Source organism: Cetorhinus maximus, chromosome 4 (genome assembly GCF_964194155.1).
Source record: "Cetorhinus maximus chromosome 4, sCetMax3.hap1.1, whole genome shotgun sequence".
In the NCBI taxonomy this organism is placed as follows: Eukaryota; Metazoa; Chordata; class Chondrichthyes; order Lamniformes; family Cetorhinidae; genus Cetorhinus; species Cetorhinus maximus.
This window is the reverse complement of record NC_135882.1, coordinates 176,321,610-176,342,801: the sequence shown is the minus strand read 5'-3', so window position 1 is coordinate 176,342,801 and position 21,192 is coordinate 176,321,610. Positions and strand designations below refer to the sequence as shown.

Genomic DNA, 21,192 nt, shown 5'->3' with positions numbered 1-21,192 from the left:
CACCTAGAGAGTGGTGAGCCTGTGGAATTCGTTACCACAGAAAGTAGTTGAGGCCAAAACATTGTATGTTTTCAAGAAGGAGTTAGATATAGCTCTTGGGGCGAAAGGGATCAAAGAGTATGGGGAGAATGCGGGAGCAGGCTATTGAGTTGGATGATCAGCCATGATCATAATGAATGGCGGAGCAGGCTCGAAGGGCCGAATGGCCTACTCCTGCTCCTAGTTTCTATGTTTCTATGTTAATAAATAAGTTAAATCAATAAATAAATCAGATAATTTCAACAAAAATATTTTTTCATTGAGAAATGATCCTTATGAACTAATTGCAAAAGTAATTTGAGAAATCATAGGGTGGAATCGCCCCAGATTTGCAGTAAGTGCGGTAGCGGGCGTGAAAAATGTCATTTTGCCCACCGGCCACAATGGCGTGTTTTCACGCCGTATCGTCCCCTTCCTGCGTCATTAATTACGCAGCCACAGGAAACACAGCGTCTCACTGGAGGGTGACATCTGATTTGCCCGCATTGCCGTTACCTTGCTGCTTCCTCATACCAGTTACCACGTTTGAACTGCAGCCGCACGCGCATTTCTCAATGCTTGCGGCCCAGAACTGCCCTGGTGAAGACATGGCCCACAAGCCAGGAAGAGCTCAGCACCCCCGATTCAGTGACTTCTGGATACTGGAGACCCACCGCGATGTCTTCTACCCCCGCTCTGGCTGCAGGAGTCTCATCAGCCTCACCACTCCGGCTTGGGAGGCAGTGGTGGTCAGTGCCAATGCTGCACAAAAGAGGTTGGCCATCCAATGCAGGAAAAGGATGAACGATCTCATCTGTGCCTCCAGAGTAAGGCAACCATCTCATCACTCTAAACTCACACACTCAAGCCCGTCACACATTCACTGGCATCTCACTCACATCCAGATCAAGGGACATCACCACTCACTCTCTCACACACACCGTCACATTTCCATCTGGCCTCATCTCCTCTGGAGACTGCCTCCACAGCCATCACCATCTTGAGGCCAGTTGCACAGATCAACATGTGCCTCCACACACACCCTGGGATACTCCCATTCCCCAGTACATCCTTCACCCTGCAGCCTCTTCCCTTGTCTGAGGTCTCTTCTCCCCCTTCCCGAAGCAAGACCTAGCCCTGCAGCCCTATGGCTGGTATGGTAGGTAGAGACCTGCCCGTAAGCGCCCCTAAATGTGATGTGATGCTGTCTGCGAAGCCTGGCACTGATGACAGTGAGTGCTGCCTGAAACAAGGTAGGCAAACAAACCTCGAAGTCCCGAGCAAAGTGCAGCTCACCAGCTGCATGTCGCTTATGTACAGTTGTGCAATACATCGATGAGCAATCATGCCGATGTGCCAAGATAATCCAGCGTTGGGGGGCTGATTTGGGCGAGTTGGGTTTATAATGAGATGCTCAAGTATTGAAATTAGATTCTGATGTGTGGCTGCGGGAGATGCGACCCGCCATTGACAGGTGGAGCGGACGATTGCAAACTGGCTTCACGACAGTTTAATTCTGCTTTTTGGACTTCTTGCCATATTGTCCACTCACGCCCGCCATATGCCTGTCATCATTGGGACTGGAAAATTCCGGCCATAAGATGGATTTATTTAGCCCTGTTGCCCTGATGCCCAACAGCCAATTCTGGCACTGTTCATGTCCAGGATCAGGATTACTTGGAAGCAAATTCCAGGGTTTGAGAATAAGACAGAGTGGAACTAATCAGATAGCTCCAGCACAGGCATGATGGTCAAATAGCCTCATTTTCTCCTGAATGATTCTATAAGTCTTGTCAGCAGCATGCAGATTAGCATAGGAACATAGGAAATAGGAGCAGGAGTGGGCCATTCAGCATGTCAAGTTTACTCTGACATTCAAACAGATCATGGCTGATCATCTACCTCAACACCATTTTTTCCCCATATCCCTTGAGTCATTAGTCTCCAAAAATCTATCAATTTCTGTCTTGAACATACTCAATGATTAAAAGCAAAAAACTGCGGATGCTGGAAATCCAAAACAAAAATAAAAGTACCTGGAAAAACTCAGCAGGTCTGACAGCATCTGCAGAGAGGAACACAGTTAATGTTTCAAGTCCGTATGACTCTTCAACAGAACTAAGGAAAAATAGAAAAGAGGTGAAATATAAGCTGGTTTAAGGGGGGTGGGGGGTGGGACAAGTAGAGCTGGATAGAGGGCCAGTGATAGGTGGAGATTGCCATAAGATGTCATAGACAAAAGAACAAAGAGGTGTTGAAGGTGGTGATATTATCTAAGGAATGTGTTAATAGGTGACATTAAGGGTAGAAAGCAGGACGAGCAAGGTACAGATAGCCCTAGTGGGGGTGGGGTGGGGGGAAGGGATCGAAATAGGCTAAAAGGTAGAGATAAAACAATGGATGGAAATACATTTAAAAATTATGGAAATAGGTGGGAAAAGAAAAATCTCTATAAATTATTGGAAAAAAGGGGGATCGGAAAGGGGGTGGGGATGGAGGAGAGAGTTCATGATCTAAAATTGTTGAACTCAATATTCAGTCCAGAAGGCTGTAAAGTGCCTAGTCGGAAGATGAGGTGCTGTTCCTCCAGTTTGCATTGAGCTTCACTAGAACATTGCAGCAGGCCAAGGACAGACACGAGAGCAGGGTGGAGTGTTGAAATGGCAAGCGACAGGGAGGTCTGGGTCATGCTTGCGGACAGACTGAAGGTGTTCTGCAAAGCGGTCACCCAGTCTGCGTTTGGTCTCTCCAATGTAGAGGAAACCGCATTGGGAGCAGCGAATGCAGTAGACTAAATTGAGGGAAGTGCAAGTGAAATGCTGCTTCACTTGAAAGGGGCATTTGGGCCCGTGGACGTTGCGGAGAGGGGAAGTAAAGGTGTTACACCTTGTGCGGTTGCATGGGAAGGTGCCATAGGAGGGGGTTGAGGTGTAGGGGGTGATGGAGGAGTGGACCAATGATTGAGCTTCCACAGCCCTCTGGGGTAGACAATTCCAAAGATTCACCAACCCCTGAGTGAAGAAATTGCTCTTCATTTCAGTCTTAAATGGCCTGCCCCTTATCCTGAGACTAGATTCAGAGGAGGTTCCATTAGGTTGGAAAATTACTAATTTAACTCCTTTATTTAAAAAAGGAGACAGAAGACAGGAAACTATGGGCCAGTTACTTTAACCTGTGCCTGTAGTTCACCAATCTTGTTAACCACACCCCGTGCATTCACATACATGTGCATTAACCCAGATATAGGCTTTTTTACTTTTGCCCTTACTTTGACCTCATCTAATGACTTTTGCCTACTCTAATTTTGTCAAACTCTCCAAGTATTCTGAAGAAGGCTCGAAACGTTAACTCTGTTTCTCTCCCCAAAGATGCTGCCAGACCTGCTAAGTTCTTCCAGCATTTTCTGTTTTTATTTCAGATTTTCAACATCTGTGGTATTTTGTCTTAATCTCCAAGCATTCTATTTACCTTGATATTACTCTGATATATCCCCCTTATCAGTTAAAACTTCTCTACCTCCGACTGCCAGTTTTTCTCCTCTCCATTCTGAATTTCACAGAATCACAGAATCACACAGTGCAGAAGAGGCCCTTCGGCCCATCGAGTCTGCACCGACATGTGAGAAACACCTGACCTACCTACCTAATCCCATTTACCAGCACTTGGCCCATAGCCTTGAATGTTATGACGTGCTAAGTGCTCATCCAGGTACTTTTTAAAGGATGTGAGGCAACGCACCTCCACCACCCTCCCAGGCAGTGCATTCCAGACTGTCACCACCCTCTGGATAAAAAAGCTTTTCCTCACATCCCTCCTAAACCTCCTGCCCCTCACCTTGAACTTATGCCCCCTCGTGACTGACCCTTCAACTAAGGGGAACAGCTGCTTCCTCTCCACCCTGTCCATGCCCCTCATAATCTTGTACACCTCAATCAGGTCGCAGATATATGATATATATATGTAATCTGTTCCCAATAGTTTTTATCAAATATATTGAAATTAATACTTTTTCGCAATCCATTAGGGAATATGTAGTGTGTATGTGTGTGATGGAACTCCTACAGTTTAATGGTAAAAGCAAAGAACTGCGGATGCTGGAAATCCAAAACAAAAACAGAAACAGAAATACCTGGAAAAACTCAGCAGGTCTGGCAGCATCGGCGGAGAAGGGCACAGTTGACGTTTCAAGTCCTCATGACCCTTCAACAGAACTAAGTAAAAATAGGAAAGGGGTGAAATGTAAGCTGGTTTAAGGGGGGGCGGGGGGCGGTGGGACAAAAAGAGCTGGATAGAGGGCTGGATAGGTGGAGATAACCAAAAGATGTCACAGACAAAAGGACAAAGAGGTGTTGAAGGTGGTGATGAAGTGGTGGGGTGTTAAGTGAGGACAAGGGGGACCCTATCATGTTTCTGGGAGGGAGTAGAAGGCGTGAGGGCGGATGCGCGGGAGATGAGCCGGACACAGTTGAGGACCCCGTCAACCACCGTGGGTGGAAAACCTCGGGTTAAGGAAGAAGGAGGACATGTCAGAGGAACTGTCTTTGAAAGTGGCATCATCAGAACAGATGCGACGGAGGCGAAAGAACTGAGAGAATGGGATGGAGTCCTTACAGGAAGCGGGGTGTAAGGAGCTGTAGTCGAGGTAGCTATGGGAGTCGGTAGGCTTGTAATGGATATTGGTGGACAGTCTTATCACCAGAAATTGAGACAGAGAGGTCAAGGAAGGGAAGGGAAGTGTCAGTGATGGACCGTGTGAAAATGATGGAGGGGTGGAGATTGGAAGCAAAATTAATAAATTTTTCCAGGTCCCGACGAGAGCATGAAGCAGCACCGAAGCAGTCATCGATGTACCGGAGAAAGAGTTGTGGGAGGGGGCCGGAATAGGACTGGAACAAGGAATGTTCCACATACCCCATAAAGAGATAGGCATAGCTGGGGCCCTTGCGGGTACCCATAGGCACACCTTTTATTTGGAGAATTGAGAGGAGTTTAAGGAGAAATTGTTCAGTGTGAGAACAAGTTCAGCCTGACGGAGGAGAGTAGTGGTGGATGGGGATTGTTCGGGCCTCTGTTCGAGGAAGAAGCGGAGAGCCACCAGACCATTCCCGTGGGGGATGGAGGTGTAGAGGGATTGGACGTCCAGGGTGAAGAGGAGGGGTTGGGGCCAGGGAACTGGAAATTGTTGATGTGACGTAAGGTGTCAGAGGAATCACGGATGTAGGTGGGAAAGTACTGGACAAGGGGAGGGAGAAGGGAGTCAAGATAGTGAGAAATGAGTTCCGTGGGGCAGGAACAGGCCCAATCAGGTCGCCCCTCAGTCTTCTCTGCTCCAACGAAAACAACCCAAGTCTATCCAACCTCTCTTCATAACTTAAATGTTTCATCCCAGGCAACATCCTGGTGCACCCCCTCCAGTGCAATCACATCCTTCCTTTAATGTGGCGACCAGAACTGCACACAGTACTCCAGCTGTGGCCTCACCAAGGTTCTATACAACTCCAACATGATCTCCCTACTTTTGTAATCCATGCCTCGATTGATAAAGGCAAGTGTCCCATATGCCTTTTTCACCACCCCACTAAAATGCCCCTCTGCCTTCAGAGATCTATGGACACACACGCCAATGTCCCTTTGTTCCTCAGAACTTCCTAGTGTCATGCCGTTCATTGAATACTTTCTTGTCAAATTACTCCTTCCAAAGTGTATTACCTCACACTTTTCAGGGTTAAATTCCATCTGCCACTTATTTGCCCATTTGACCATCCGGTCTATATCTTCCTGTAGCCCAAGATACTCACTCTCACTGTTAACCACCCGGGCAATCTTTGTGTCATCCACAAACTTACTAATCCTACCCCCCACATAGTCATCTTTGTCATTTATGTAAATAACGAATAATAGGGGACCCAACACAGATCCCTGTGGTGCGCCACTGGACACTGGCTTCCAGACAGTAAAGCATTCTTCTGTCATCACTTTCTGTCTCCTACAACTAAGCCAATTTTGAATCCACCTTATCAAATTACCTTGTATCCCATGTGCATTTGCCTTCTTTATAAGTCTCCCATGTGGGGCCTTGTCATCCATATAAATCCATATAAACTACATCAACTGCACTACCCTCATCTACACATCTGGTCACTTCCTCAAAAAATTCAATCAAATTTGTTAGGCATAACCTCCCTCTGACAAAGCCATGCCGACTATCCCTGATCAAACCTTGCCTCTCCAAGTGGAGATAGATTCCCTCCTTCAGAATTTTCTCCAATAGTTTCCCTACCACTGACGTGAGACTCATTGGCCTGTAGTTCCCTGGCTTATCTCTACGACCCTTCTTAAATAACGGAACCACATTAGCTGTTCTCCAGTCCTCTGGCACCTGCCCGTGGCCAGAGAGGAATTAAAAATTTGGGTCAGAGCCCCTGTGATCTCCTCCCTTGCCTCCCTCAGCAGTCTGGGACACAAATCATCCAGACCTGGAGATTTGTCCACTTTTAAGCCTGCCAACATCTCCAATACCTCGTCACTCCCTATATCAATTTGCTTCAGAACCTTGCAGTCTCTCTCCCCGAGTTCGATACCTTCATCCTCATTCTCTTGGGTGAAGACGGATGTGAAGTATTCATTCAACACTCTAGCGATGTCATCTGGCTCCACCCATAGATTGCCCCCTTGGTCCCTTATGGGCCCTACTCTTTCCCTGGTTATCCTCTTCCCATTGATATACTTATAGAATATATTTGGGATTTTCCCCTTTTACCAGCCAGAGCTTTCTCATATCCCCTCTTTGCTCTCTTAATTGCTTTCTTAAGCTCCACCCTTTACTTTCTGTACTCCACTACTGACTCCGCTGATTTGCTTCCCTTGTATCTGCTAAAAGCCTCTCTTTTCCTTCTTATCGTAACCTGAATATCTCTGGTCGGCCATGGTTCTCTGGGCTTGTTACTCCTTCCTATCACCCTAGAGGGCACATGTTGAGCCTGTACCCTCCCCATTTCCCTTTTGAACACCCCCCACTGCTCCTCTGTCGATTTCCCCACAAGTAGCTGTTCCCAGTCTACCTTGGCCAGATCCTGCCTTATTTTACTAAAATCCACTCTCCCCCAATCCAAAACATTTTTTGCAACTTGTCTATTTCTTTGTCCATAACAAATTTAAACTGTACCATGTTGTGTTCTTTATCACTGAAATGCTCGCCCACCACCACCTCAGCCACCTGTCCGGCTTCATTCCCCAGAATTAGGTCCAGCAATGCACCATCCCTTGTTGGACCCTCTACATATTGACCTAAAAAGTTCTCCTGTACACATTTCAAGAAATCCACTCCATCCAAGCCCTTAACACTATGTCTATCCCAAGTAATGTTGGGAAAGTTGAAATCACCCAACATAATTGCCCTATTGTTTTTGTTTTTACACACCTCCACAAATTGTGCACATACTTGCTCCTCAATTTCCCGCTGACTATCTGCGGGTCTATAATAAACACCTAACAATGTGGCTGCCCCTTTTTTATTCCTAAGCTCTACTCATAAAGTTTCATTCATGCCCCCTCCAAGGTATCATCTCTCCTTACTGCAGTAACTGACTCCTTAACTAATAATGCAATGCCTCCTCCTCTTTTACCCCCTCCCCTGTCTCGCCTGAGGATTCTATATCCCGGAATGTTGAGCTGCCAATCCTGCCCCTCCCTCAACCGCATCTCAGTGATGGCCACTATATCACAATTCCACATGTCAATCCTCACCCTTAACTCATCCGTTTTTCCTGTAATACTCCTGGCATTAAAGTAGAGGCCATACAGTCTTGCCTTTCTCCCTTGAAACTTAATGCAGCTGTACTCCCTCTGACTTGATTGTTTTACTGTATTATGATTTGTCCCTATTCTGCTAACATTCTGTGTCCCCTCCTCCTGCCAAATTAGTTTAAGCACCTCCCAACAGCACTAGCAAACCCGCCCGCAGGGATGTTAGCCCTTAATGTTAGAGAAGGTGGTGGTGAGTTGCCTTCTTGAACCGCTGCAGTCCATGTGGTGTAGGTACACCCACAGTGCTGTTAGGAAGGGAGTTCCAGGTTTTTGGCCCAGCGACATTGAAGGAACGGTGATATATTTCCAAGCCAGGATGGTGAGTGACTTGGAGGGGAACTTCTAGATGGTGGTGTTCCCATCTATCTGCTGCCCTTGTCCTTCTAGATGGTGGTGGTCGTGGGTTTGGACAATGCTGTCGAAGGAGCCTTGGTGAATTCCTGCAGTGCATCTTGTAGATGGTGCACACTGCTGCTACTGTGCGTCAGTGGTGGAGGGAGTGAGTGTTTGTGGATGTGGTGCCAATCAAGCGGGCTGCTTTGTCCTGGATGGTGTCAAGCTTCTTGAGTATTTTGGGAGCTGCACTCATCCAGGCAAGTGGGGAGTATTCCATCACACTTCTGACTTGTGCCTTGTAGATGGTGGACAGGCTTTGGGGAGCCAGGAAGTGAGTTACTCATCGCAGGATTCCTAGCTTCTGAACTGTTCTTGCAGCCACAGTACTTATATGGCTAGTCCAGTTCAGCTTCTGGCCAGTGGTAACCCCAAGTAGTGAGTGAGATTGACTCAGGGAACTCCTGAACTACCTGCACTAGCTGCCTGGTTCTCTTAGACTGACTGGCAGTCACCCATTCCCTCTCTGCCTGCACACTGTTAACCTGCGATGTGAGCCCCTCCCTAAATGTGCTATCCACGTTGCTCTGAGCCTTGTGGATGCACCACAGTGACTCCAGTTGCTGTGCGAATTCCAAAACCTAGAGCTCAAGCTTTTGCATCAAGTGACACATTCTGCAGATGTGTTTGTTTAGGACACATGGTGTGTCCATGACTTCCCACATACCACAGGAGGCACATTCCACTCGGCAGCCAGAGCATCCAAATTGGAGTTCGATCTGGGGGAGGTAAGAGGGATTTAAACAGTTTTTTTTTAAAAGCATACTTGCATATTTCCACTTTTTTATCGAATGTCAGCACCTACTCCTGCTCCCAATTCGTAAGTTCATATGTTCTCCTGGTATCCTCATGTACCCAGGACTGCTAGAATTAAACCCATGGGGAGTTTCTACTGTTAATAATGGCAGACTTCCAGGGTTAAAGAAAGAAAGAATTTGCATTTATGTTGCACCAATCATAACCTCAGAACATCCCAAAGTGCTTTAAGCCTACTTTTGAGATGCACCCACTGTTGTAATGTAAGGAAATGCTGCAGCCAATTTGTGCGCAGCAAGTTCCTACAAACAGCAATGTGAAAATGACCAGATGATCTACTTTTAGATGTTGGTTGATGGCTAAATATTGGCTAGGGCACAAAAAAGTGGTGGTTCCCTGATTAGACTGCCACTAGGATCAGAATCTGGGATGCTGACTGTAGCAGCAACACTGGAAAGACAAGTAGAGGAATAGTAGATGAGCAGAGGGTGTCCCTCCACCCAGCTGTAATAGAAACCCATAGATGTCCTCCCCACCTTTCTCCTTGCAGCCCAATGATTCTTGGGGTTTTATTCCCAGCCTTTGCAGTGCTGATTGGAGCAGAGGCACTTCCCCAATGGAAGGGCGTAAATCTGGTCCTTGTGCCTACACTTTTAAGAATGGCATTGGTAGAAATCTAGGGTCTGCACAGTGTCACGGCCAGCAAGCGACATGGGGTCAAAGGAAACCTAAATGGAAACAGTAAGAACACAGGAACAGGAAGAGGCCATTCAGCCCCTCAACTCCATTCCACCATTCAATTAAATAATGACTGATCTGTATCTTAACTATATCTACCCACCTTGGTTCCATAACCCTTAATATCCTTACCCAATAAAAATGTATCAATTTTAGTCTTGACATTTTCAATTGACCCCCAACCTTGATAGCTTTTTGCGGGAGTGAGTTCCAGATTTCCACTACACTTTGTGTGAAGAAGCGCTTCCTGACATCACCCCTGAATGGCCTGGCTCAAATTTTAAGGTTATGCCCATTGTTCCGGACTCCTCCAACCAGAGGAAATAGTTCCTCTCTAACTACCCTAACGATTTTTAAAATCATCTTAAACAACTCAATGAAATCACCCTTTAATCTTCCATATTTATATACTAGTCTATGTAACAATCTTTCGAACTTAATCCTTTTAGCCCAACAAGTTACGACAGGATAACCCCTAGCCTATTGTTTTTTTTTAAATTAAAAACCTATTTCGGTTTTGCTGTTGGGCTGTGATTGCAAAATCACTGTTAAACACTTTGCCTCAGTCCCCACTTAGAATTTGCTGTTTGTGAAGTACAAATTAAGCAGTGATGTTCACATGCAGTTACTTTCTGGCAAGGAGAAAGCTGGATGCCTGCCAACAGCTCAGAAAGAGAAAGTTTTCTCCTTTTTTTATTGTTTCTTTTGTTGTATTCCAATCCTGTAATTCTTAAGATAGTCTTGCCTTGATCAAGTGAAATATAGATGGTGAGCCCATGAACTCCAAACGACACAGGCTAATGATTTGATGCAAACGTTATTTGTAACATCCCTAACAACGTTGATGTTTCCCACAAAAAAAGTATGAGAACAGAGAAGAGATAAATGGCCCATCTCATTCTCCAGTAACCCGCTTCACACTTTGAAAGTTTATTTCCTGGGATTTGGAGTCTAGTTAATTTAATGCAAATTATCAGTGGCAGGGATTTTGCCGTTGCAAAGCCTGAAAACTTTTTCCACAATTCAACATTTATATGGTGTCTTTAACATTGTAAAACACCACAAGGCGCTTCACGGTTCATGATCAGGCAGAAAGTGCTGGAAAAACTCAGCAGGTCTGGCAGTATCCATGGAGAGAGAAATAGTTAACATTTTGAATTGAATATGATGAAGAAGAGTCATACTGTTAGGGTCATTTTGATATGTTGTGTAAGTTCCTGGTGTGGTTCCTGCATGTGTTTGGGAGCTCATCTTAGGATAGAGAGAGAACTTGCTGTTGCAATAGAGCTACAAATAATGTTGAAGATAAACTATCTAGTCAAAGAAAACTCCTTAACAAAAACAAAAATACCTGGAAAAACTCAGCAGGTCTGACTGCATCTGCGGAGAGGAATACAGTTAACGTTTTGAGTCCGTATGACTTTTCAACAGAACTAAGGAAAAATAGAAAAGAGGTGAAATATAAGCTGGTTTAAGGGACGGGGACGGGGGGGGGGGGGGGTGCGGGGGGGTGGATAGAGGGCCAGTGATAGGTGGAGATAACCAAAAGATGTCACAGACAAAAGGACAAAGAGGTGTTGAAGCTGGTGATATTATCTAAGGAATGTGATAATAAAGGTACAGATAGCCCTAGTGGGGGTGGGGTGGGGGGAAGGGATCAAAATAGGCTAAAAGGCAGAGATAAAACATTGGATGGAAATAGGTGGGAAAAGAAAAATCTATATAAATTATTGGAAAAAAGGGGGATCGGAAAGGGGGTGGGAATGGAGGAGAGAGTTCATGATCTAAAATTGTTGAACTCAATATTCAGTCCAGAAGGCTGTAAAGTGCCTAGTCGGAAGATGAGGTGCTGTTCCTCCAGTTTGCGTTGAGCTTCACTGGAACAATGCAACAAGCCAAAGACGGACGGACAGAGCAGGGTGGAATGTTGAAATGGCAAGCGACAGGGAGGTCTGGGTCACGCTTGCGGACAGACCGAACTCCTTCACTAGCACTGGATCAAAATCCTGGAACTCCCTCCCTAACAGCACTGTGGGTGTACCTACACCACATGGACTGCAGTGGTTCAAGAAGGCAGCTCATCACCACCTTTTCAAGGGCAATTAGGGACGGGCAATAAATGCTGGCCTAGCCAGCGACACTCACATCCCAGGAACAAATAAAAAGTCCTGATTTGTTGTAAACAAATGCTATTGGATTTAGGACTAGGTTTTCATGTATGAGAGTATTCTAAGATGAATTCGATATTGCTTTCTGGATCATTCTTACACTCCCAATAACATTTTGTAGCACTAAGCATCCCATTGATATCAAACCAACAAATTAAACGACCAATGATTGATTATGGGATTTCCAGACCCTTTGCATTGCAAATATAAGCATGTTAATTGCAACGACAACATTCTCCAAGTTGTCGTTGTTTATTTTTGTATAGTGGAAGTATTAATAAGATGGACATTGAGATAACAATTTTTCACATCATTTTACAGCCTGCAACTGCAATGGACATGCCAAGGATTGTTATTACGATGCTGAAGTCAGCCGTCGCAGAGCAAGTGTGAACAGCTATGGGCGCTATGAAGGTGGAGGTGTTTGCTTGAACTGCCAGGTATGAGGCAAGGTGTTCAAGTTAGGACGAATACTTCCATTAATTGATAGACGAAGGTTTCATTGCTGAGAAGCATATGATATGCGTTACATCACAGATATTTCCAATACTTGTTAAAACTGGTTGTCTCAGTTTGTCCTAAAGTTAGAATGAAAACATACAAATTCTGCCAACTTCATCATTATTTGATTTGCTAAAAAAAGGGCCACAAAAAATTTTGTAAACCCTAGATCAATATTAAACACTGGCAGCAAAAATATATGGAATATTTTAACAGCAATGTCCCTTTAACTTGAGAAGACACACAAGACCTTTTTAATGGTCTTGACACAGAACTGATTTCTGTGACACAGTCACCATCATTTACAGGATGGGGGCATCACTGGCTAGGCCAGCATTTATTGCCTATCCCTAGTTGCCCTTGAGAAGGTGGTGGTGAGCTGCCTTCTTGAACCGCTGCAGTCCCACAGTGCTGTTAGAGAGGGATTGTGATATGGCCTTTGAATTTAACTGTCTACAGTCCAGCCTGTGCATAAACCCTAAACCAATCGCATGTTTCTAACCTGTTTAGCTGATTTAAACAAGCATAAGTATTGCTATTAACAGAAAATTACCATTACAGCTTCATTCAGTGGCAATTGGCACATGAAGGAAAGGTTTGTTTTTGCTAAGTTTCCATATTGTAAATCTTAAGTGTCCAGTTGAAAAGTCAGCATGAGAGGTTGAGTCTTATTTCATAGAATAATAGCTCAATTGTTAATATGCTAATTTCTTATCTCAGACTAGTAAGCATTCACAGTAGCACAAGATTTGGTGAGTCATGTGTCTCTAACTTTCTCCATAGCACAACACTGCGGGAATAAACTGTGAGCGGTGTGCACCATTTTATTATCGACCATCTGAAGTTCCAAAGGAAGCAGCGGATGGCTGTTTACGTACGTTTTTCCTGTGATTTTCTTTCTCCACGAGTGAAATTGACTCTGCAAAACTCTCCACTGAAAATTTTGCGCGTAATTTTAACCTATCTCATGGGGCGGGAATCCCATGGGATCAGGCGCAATGCCAGTTTTGCGACCCACCAGATGTTGCTAACCATTGACTTCCAATGTGAGTAAAATTGGTCAGGGCGTGACACCAGCATTACCCCTGATCCTGTCAGTCTGGTTTTGTTAAAGTTAACCATCTGTTATTTCTCAACAACATTTCAAAATGCGAGGAGTTTCCAGTTTTATTTTTTTTATTGCTCAAAGAATTGCAGTGAAAATAGACTGCTAGGAGATTTTTTAAAAAATTTCTGTATTCCCTCTTTATTCTACACTTTTCTTTATGGCTACCTAACCCAATGAAAAGAAAGAAAGAAGGCTTGCATTATATTGTGGCTTTCACTACCTCAAGATGTCCAAAAGTAGCATATGAAGTACTTTTTCAAGCTGTTGTACTACAGGGAACATGACAACCAATTTTCACTCAAGATCTCACAGACGACATGTAATAATGCCCAAAACCTCTATTTTAGTAATGTTGGTTGAGGGATAAATTTTAGGCCGGGCACTGGGAGAGACCCCCACTGGTCTTTGAAATACTGCCAACAGATCTTTTAAGTCCACCTGAGTGGAGGCCTCATTTTTTTATATTCATTTCTGGAATGTGGGCTAGGCGATCATTTATTATCCATCTCTACTTATCCTTGAGAAGGTAGTGGTGAGCTGCCTTCTTGAACCACTGCAGACCATGCGGTGTATATACAGCCACAGTGCTGTTAGGGAGGGAGTTCCAAATTTTGACCAACTGCCAGTGAAGGAACAGTGATATATTTCCAAGTCAGGATGGTGAGTGACTTGGAGGGGAACTTTCATGTGGTGTTGATCCCATGCATCTGCTAACCTTGTCCTTCTTTGTGGTAGAGGTCGTGGGTTTGGAAGGTGCTATCAAAGGAACTTTGGTGAGATGCTGCAGTGCACCCGATAGATGGTACACACTGCTGCACCTGTGCATCAGTGGTGGAGGGAATGAATGTTTAAGGTGGTGGATGGGGTACTGATCAGGTGGTCTGATTTGTCCTGGTGTTCAGCTTCTTGAGTGTTGTTGCAGCTGCACACATCTAGCCTGACTTGTGCCTTGTAGATGGTGGACAGACTTTGGGGAGTCAGGAGATGAGTTACTCATTGCAGAATTCCCAGCCTCTGATGTGCTCTTGTAGCCACAGTATTTATATGGCTGGTCCAGTTGAGTTTATGACCAGTGGTAACCCCAGAATGTTAACATCTCATTTGAAAGATCGCACCTTAACAGTGCAGCAAACACTCAGTACTGAAGGAGGAGGGAGCGTCAGCCTGTATTATGTGCTCAAATCTCTGGAATGAGGCTTTCACCCATGACCTTCTGACTCAGAGACAAGAGTGCTACCCACTTAACAGCCCTCTTTGATCCTGCAATGGCCCATCCCCTCAAAGCTTTTGAAGGATTTCAGCAATGGGACAAGTAGATAGAGTTAAGCTACAGTTCAGCACTCCCTCATTACTACACTGGGGTTGTCACCCTCAATTATACGCATGCAAGATGGCCAATAAGCAATGTCTTGATTTTAAAATTCTCAACCTTGTTTTCAAATCATTCCATGTCCTCATCCCTCCCTATCTCTGTAATCTCCTCCAGCTCCACAACCCTCTGGGATATCTGTGCTCCTCCATCCTAGCTCCTTGGCATCCTCAGTTTTAATCACCTCATCAATGGCAGCAGTGCCTCAAATTGATTCGGCCCTAAACTCTAAGGTTCCCTCCCTCAATCTCTCGACCTCTCTATCTCTCTTTCCTCCTTTAAGAAGGTTCTAACACCTACTTCATTGGCTTGTCCAATATGCAGCCCGTGAGCCAGATGTGGTTTGTGAAGCCCCCCCGTGTAGCCCCCGGAGGTAGGTTTCAAAATAACGGCAAGTGGAGTGGAAGATTCTGAAAGAAACCGCTCCTCCAATCACAGGCCATCCCTCTCCCGTGTTTTTTGCTCTCAGCAGCAAATGTGAGAGAGAAGACGTCAGTGATTGGAGGAACAATGCTGGCGGCAGCAAGTGTGCTCTGGAAAAAGAGTTAATGGTGGGGGGGTGGGCAGGGGTAGAGAGAGAGAGGCTGGCTGCCATACTGGGTAGGTGAGAGAGGAGGCTGCCGTGCCGGGCCGGGTGGGGGACGGAAGAGACTGATGTGCCGGGCCAGGTGGGAGAGGGAGGAGGATGCTTTGCCGGGCTGGGTGGGGGATGGAGGAGGATGCTGTGCCGGGCTGGATGAGGGAGGGAGGAGGATGCTGCGCCAGGCCAGGTGGGGGAGGGAGGAGGATGCTGTGCCGGGCCGGGTGGGGGAGGAGGCTGAATGTTATGGTGCAGGCAGGTAGGGGGGCAGCATGCGTGGTGAGGGTGAAGAAACTTGCAGCCCAGGGGTGTGGGAGAGAGAGTGACTGAGTGAGTAAGTGTGGGAGAGAGAGAGTGTGTGTGGGAGAGAGATAGAGAGAGTGAGTGTGGGAGAGAGAGAATGGCTGGAATTTTCCAGCCCCTCACACTAGCGGGATCTTCCAGTGCTGCCGATATGAATGGAGATTTCAGTGGCTCGCCTGCCCCACCGCGGGAGTGCTGGAAAATTCTGGCCAGTGAGTGAGTGTGGAAGAGAGAGAGAGAGAGAGAGTGAGTGTGAGAGAGAGAGATTGGGTGTGGTGGGAGTGAATGAGTGTGGGAGAGTGTGAGTGATTGTGGAAGAGAGTGAATGTGGGAGAGAGGAAGAGAGTGGGTGAATGAATGATGGAGAGAATGAGTGAGGGGGAGTGTGTGTGTCTGGCTCACTTGCAGTCTCAAGATTACCACTCACCCTTACCCCCACACACCAATACAATCACACCCACTCACAGTGGGTTAGGGTGAGTGAGCATTGTTATGGCCCAGCTGATGGTAAATGCTGAGCTGCTCAAATCCCAAATGGAAACTTGAAACAACTGTCACAACCGTTCTGCAATTTGCATGTATTTTGAGATGTGTGCCTTGAATTCGGTAGTAATAAGACCACTGAGTCTAATAGGTTTCTTACAAAATTAAATTAAATCTTTATTAATAGAAGAAATGATTTTAAGTACATACATAGACATACAAATTACTACTATGATAACTTCCAAATCCCCTAATTAGTCCAAACCCCCAGTTATACTTTCATTAAGGCAACAATAAAACACAGATTTTAAAAGACCCAGGCAAAGAAACACGATACCCTGAACAATCCAATTCAAAGTGAGTTTCCTTAACTTCAATTCTTTGTGGGCATCAGCTTGAGGCTTAGATGCTAGAGGTTTTTCCACACTTGTTACATCTTAGAATGCCTTCTCTTGCACACAGCCTTCTCTCCTCTATCCACATTTTCCACTTTGAATGCAGACCCCATTGTTTCACTGTCTTTGGACTTTACCTCTCTAATAATAAAAAATCTCTCATAGCATCAACTTTACCAGTAATCCTTGGGAAAAATAAACACACTGTTTTTTAACTTCTCCTGGCTAGGTGAAACAGTTCACCTTTCCTTTGAAATCAATCTAAACTGGTTGATTTAAAAATGCAAGTGTTCCCTTTACACTCGTGTTTACCTACTTAACATTTCAAACCTAGCTTACCTTCTGTTACATCAAAGCCTTTAGACTAGCTGCCGTTAATTAAATTAAGATACACACACACACACACGCGCAGACACACAGACATAGACCCCTCTATTACTCTACAATAAATTCCAATAACATTAGGAGAATTATTATATCTTCCTGACAGCATCAAGAGATTGGGAGTGAGCCAGACAAACAGACTCTGTCCCTCTCACACCCCAATGGTGATACTTATTAATAGCTATTCTTTATTTATCAATTTATTGCTTTGACATTGTTTTATTTTTGCTCAGCCCGTCATTTCATTTCTTAATACCTGAACTTTATTTTGAAATTCATGTTTAACGGCCAGGATTTTCCTTGTCCGCTGGTGTCAGGTGTGTTTGGTGGTGTGAGCCCACTCGCCATCGAATGGCGTGTTTCCTGGCAATGCATAAATAACGTGGTGGGATTGGAATGATGCAGCGTGAAAACCTGCCATCGCAGCCAGTGGGGAGAGCGTCATTTTACCTGCCCGCTACCGCACTTTGTGCAAATCTGGCACGATGTGAACCAAGGTTTGGTACAACAATGGGCAGAATTGGCCCAGTTTTTTCACTAAGTGCAGTAGCAGCTGGGAAAAGAGTGGTTTTACCTGCAGCCGTTTTCGTGCCGTGTCATCCCACACCTGCCTCATTAATTATGCAACCACAGGAAACACGCTGTCTCGCTGGTGGGTAGCCTCTAGTTTGCCCGCCATGCCATTACCTCAACACTTCCTCATGCAGGGTACCATATTTAAACTGCAGCTGTACCCACACTTCTCAATGCATGCAGCTAAGGACTGCTCCGGTGAAGACATAGCCCCAAAAGACCCCAGATTCAGTGATGCATTCCTGAGGCACATTCTGGACACTGTGGAGGCCCACCGCGATGTCTCCTAATCCTGCTGTGGTCACAGGAGGCCCATCAGTCTCACCACTCTGGTTTGGAAGGCAGTGGCAGAGGTGGATCAGTGCCAATGTTGCACACAAGAGGTCAGCCATCTAGTGCAGAAAATGATCTCATCCGTGCTGCCACTCAACACTCGCAAGGCCATCATGCATTCACTGCCATTTCACTCACTCTCTCACATACACCCCCACATCTCCATCTGGCCTTATCTCCTCTGGAGACTGCTCAGCCCTCACCATTATGAGACCACTTGTACAGGTCAACATGTGTCCCCACAGACACCCTAGGAAACCCCACTTCCCCAGTACAGCCCTCACCCTGCAGACTCTTTCTTTGCCTGAGGCCACTTCTCCCCCGTCCCCATGCAAGCCTAGCCTTGCAGCCATTGAAAAGCCACCCCCGCCTTACAGCTGGTCTGGTAGGTAGAGACCTGCCCATGAGCCTCCCTAAAACTGATGTGGTGCTGCTGTGAAGCCGTGTGCTGGTGACCCTGAGCACTGACCAAAGCAAGGTAGGCAAACAAACCTTGAAGTCCTGAGTGAAGTGCAGCTCCCCAGGGATGCTAAAGTATTGAAATTAGGTTCCCCACGTGTGGCAGCAGGAAACGTGGCCCACCATTAACAGGTGGAGCGGACAATCACAAACTGGTTTCACGACAGCGTGAAACTGACTTTTGACCTTCTCACCATATTGCCCACCACCACCCCCCGGACCCGCCTTGACGCCCGATGCCAATGGGACTGGAAAATTCCGGCCTAAGTGTCCAGTTATCACATCCTTTATAATAGACTCTAACATTTTCTCTACTACTGATGTCAGGCTAACAGGACTGTAGTGCCCTGTTTTCTCTCTCCCTTATTATTATATTATATAAATATTGTTTAATATTCTTTCAGCTGCAAATTTCCTCTAAATAAATTGTTCAACATATATTAAATGTTTCACTTGAACAAGTTACATTGATTATCTCAGTTTGATTACCTATGCCTTTTGCATTTATATAGTGCCTTTATCATAGTAAAGCTGCTTCATATGAGTTATTATCAACAAAAGTTTGCACCTGACCACATAAGGAAATTTTAGAATAGGCAACCAAAAGCTTGGTCAAAGAGTTAGGTTTTATAGAGTGTCATAAAGGAGGAGAAAGAGGCAGAGAGGTTTAGGGAGGGAATTCCAGTGCTTAGGGCTCAGGCAGCTTAAGACACAGAGCCAATGGTGAAGCGATGAATACATAGGGCACACAAGAGGTTAATATTCTGATCTGTAGGAGTTAGGGAGTGTCAAGTCCATGGAAGGATTTCAGCAAAAATAAAATACTGCAGATGCCAGTAATATGAAATATAAACAGAAAATGCTAAAAAAAAAGAATACTTAGCACCTATGGGGAGAGAGACAGAATTAACATTTCAGTCTGGTGACCTTTTATCAGAATGGTTAACTCTGTTAATTCCATTTCTTGCTCCATAGATGCTGCCTGACCTGCTGAGTACTTCCAGCATTGTCTGAGAGATTTGAACACATGGATGAGAGTTTTAAATTCGATTTATAAATGAAACATGAAAATGGTATCTTATTCTCTTCAGCCTGCAGGTGTAACCCTGAATTTACAGATGGATGTGACGGAACAACAGGTCGATGTCGCTGCAAACCTCAGTTCAGTGGTGAAAACTGCGATAGATGTTCCCATGGATACTACAACTTTCCTCAGTGCCTCTGTATGTATTACAGCTTTATCCATATGTCTTTAAGGATTTACATTCTTCACAGACCCAGCAAAATACTCTTTTGCACAGTTCCTAGCAACTGGCAATGTCAACAATCTAACATTTTGTCTATTCCGGTTGGAGAATTTGACACCTGTAATCCAGAGATGATGATCTGATCTCTGATTTAAGTATGTTGTGCATGCTTACATTTTGGGCTCTGAAATTCACACTGGTTATGATCCTTGTAACAATGTGACAACCTCAGTTGTCCTCCAAGTTTGAGTCCGACCAGCTGGACAGACACCTCATTTGGTTGGGGCCAATGGGCATTGACTCTGTAGAGAATCCAGAAAGTGCAAATTTAACACACGTATTCATACTTCTTGCAGACTAGCACAGAATTACATAGAATCTACAACAAAGGCATAGCCATTCAGCCTAACTGGTCTATGCTCCACCCGAACATCTCCCACCTTACTTCATCCCAGTTTATCTATATATCCTTCAATTTCTTTCACCTTCATGTTTTTAATCAAGCTTCCCCTTAAATGCCTCAACTAATCCCTGTCGTAGCAATCGGCTCCGCACCGCCATATTATGTGGGTGGGCCAATTAGGTCCCGCCCAGTGTAATACGCGAGCGGTAGCAGCGTTACCTGTGAGAGTTGGGGCCAGCGGTTTTTTGCACATGCGCGCTCCAATCTCCCTGAGTCCATGATCGCATTGAATGGCACAGCAGGCTTGAGTGGCCTATTCCTGCTCCTAATTCGCATGTTCGTACATATCTTGTAACTAAGATGTAACCTTTCTGAATATACATACAGTAGACTTTATTTACAAACATAATACAGTTTTCTTTCCGATATTTATTAATTATCTAGATCTTGGTGTGCAGGGGACAATTTTAAAGTTTGCGGATGATACGAAGCTTGGGAGTGTTGTGAACTGCGAGGAGGACAGTGTAGAACTTCTAAAGGACATAGACAAGTTGGTGGAGTGGGCAGATAGGTGGCAGATGAAGTTCAATGTGGAGAAGTGTGAGGTGATGCATCTTGGTAGGAAGAACCTGGACCGGCAATATAAAATAAGGGGTGAAATTTTGAAGGGGGTGCAGGAGCAGAGGGATCTGGGTGTATATGTGCTTAGATTATTGAAGGTGGCAGTTCAAGTGGAGAGAGCAGTTAATAAAGCATATAGTATTCTGGGCTTTATTAATATGGGCGTAGAGTACAAGAGCAGGGAGGTTATGCTGAATTTATATAAGATACTCGTTAGACCTCAGCTAGAGTATTGTGTACAGTTCTGAGTGCTACGTAATAGGAAGGATGTGAACACATTGGCGAGAGTGCAGAAGAAGTTACAAGAATGCTTCCAGGGATGTGAAACTTCAGTTACAAAAATAGTTTGGAGAGGTTGGGATTGTTCTCCTTGGAGAGAAGAAGGCTAAGAGGAGATTTAATAGCGATGTTCAAAATCATGAGTGGGGGCTGGACAGAGTAGATAGGGAGAAGCTGTTCCTGCTTGTAAAAGGATTGAGAATGAGAGGGCACAGATTTAAAATGATTTGCAAAAGAAGCAAATGTGAGGTGAGAAAAAACTTTTTCACACAATA

At 45.1% G+C, this 21,192-nt stretch overlaps 1 protein-coding gene across 4 annotated transcripts in view; it reads left to right on the top strand.

Moving 5' to 3' along the window:
- The window catches only part of lama3 (laminin, alpha 3), a 500,534-nt gene that overhangs the window by 187,744 nt on the left and 291,598 nt on the right, over positions 1-21,192 (top strand). For all 4 annotated transcript variants that reach the window (XM_078541180.1, XM_078541178.1, XM_078541182.1 and 1 more), the window contains exons 8-10: positions 12,201-12,319; positions 13,164-13,254; positions 19,459-19,590. In XM_078541180.1, coding sequence (XP_078397306.1) covers positions 12,201-12,319; positions 13,164-13,254; positions 19,459-19,590 — 342 coding nt within the window. The remainder of the gene's footprint in view (positions 1-12,200; positions 12,320-13,163; positions 13,255-19,458; positions 19,591-21,192) is intronic.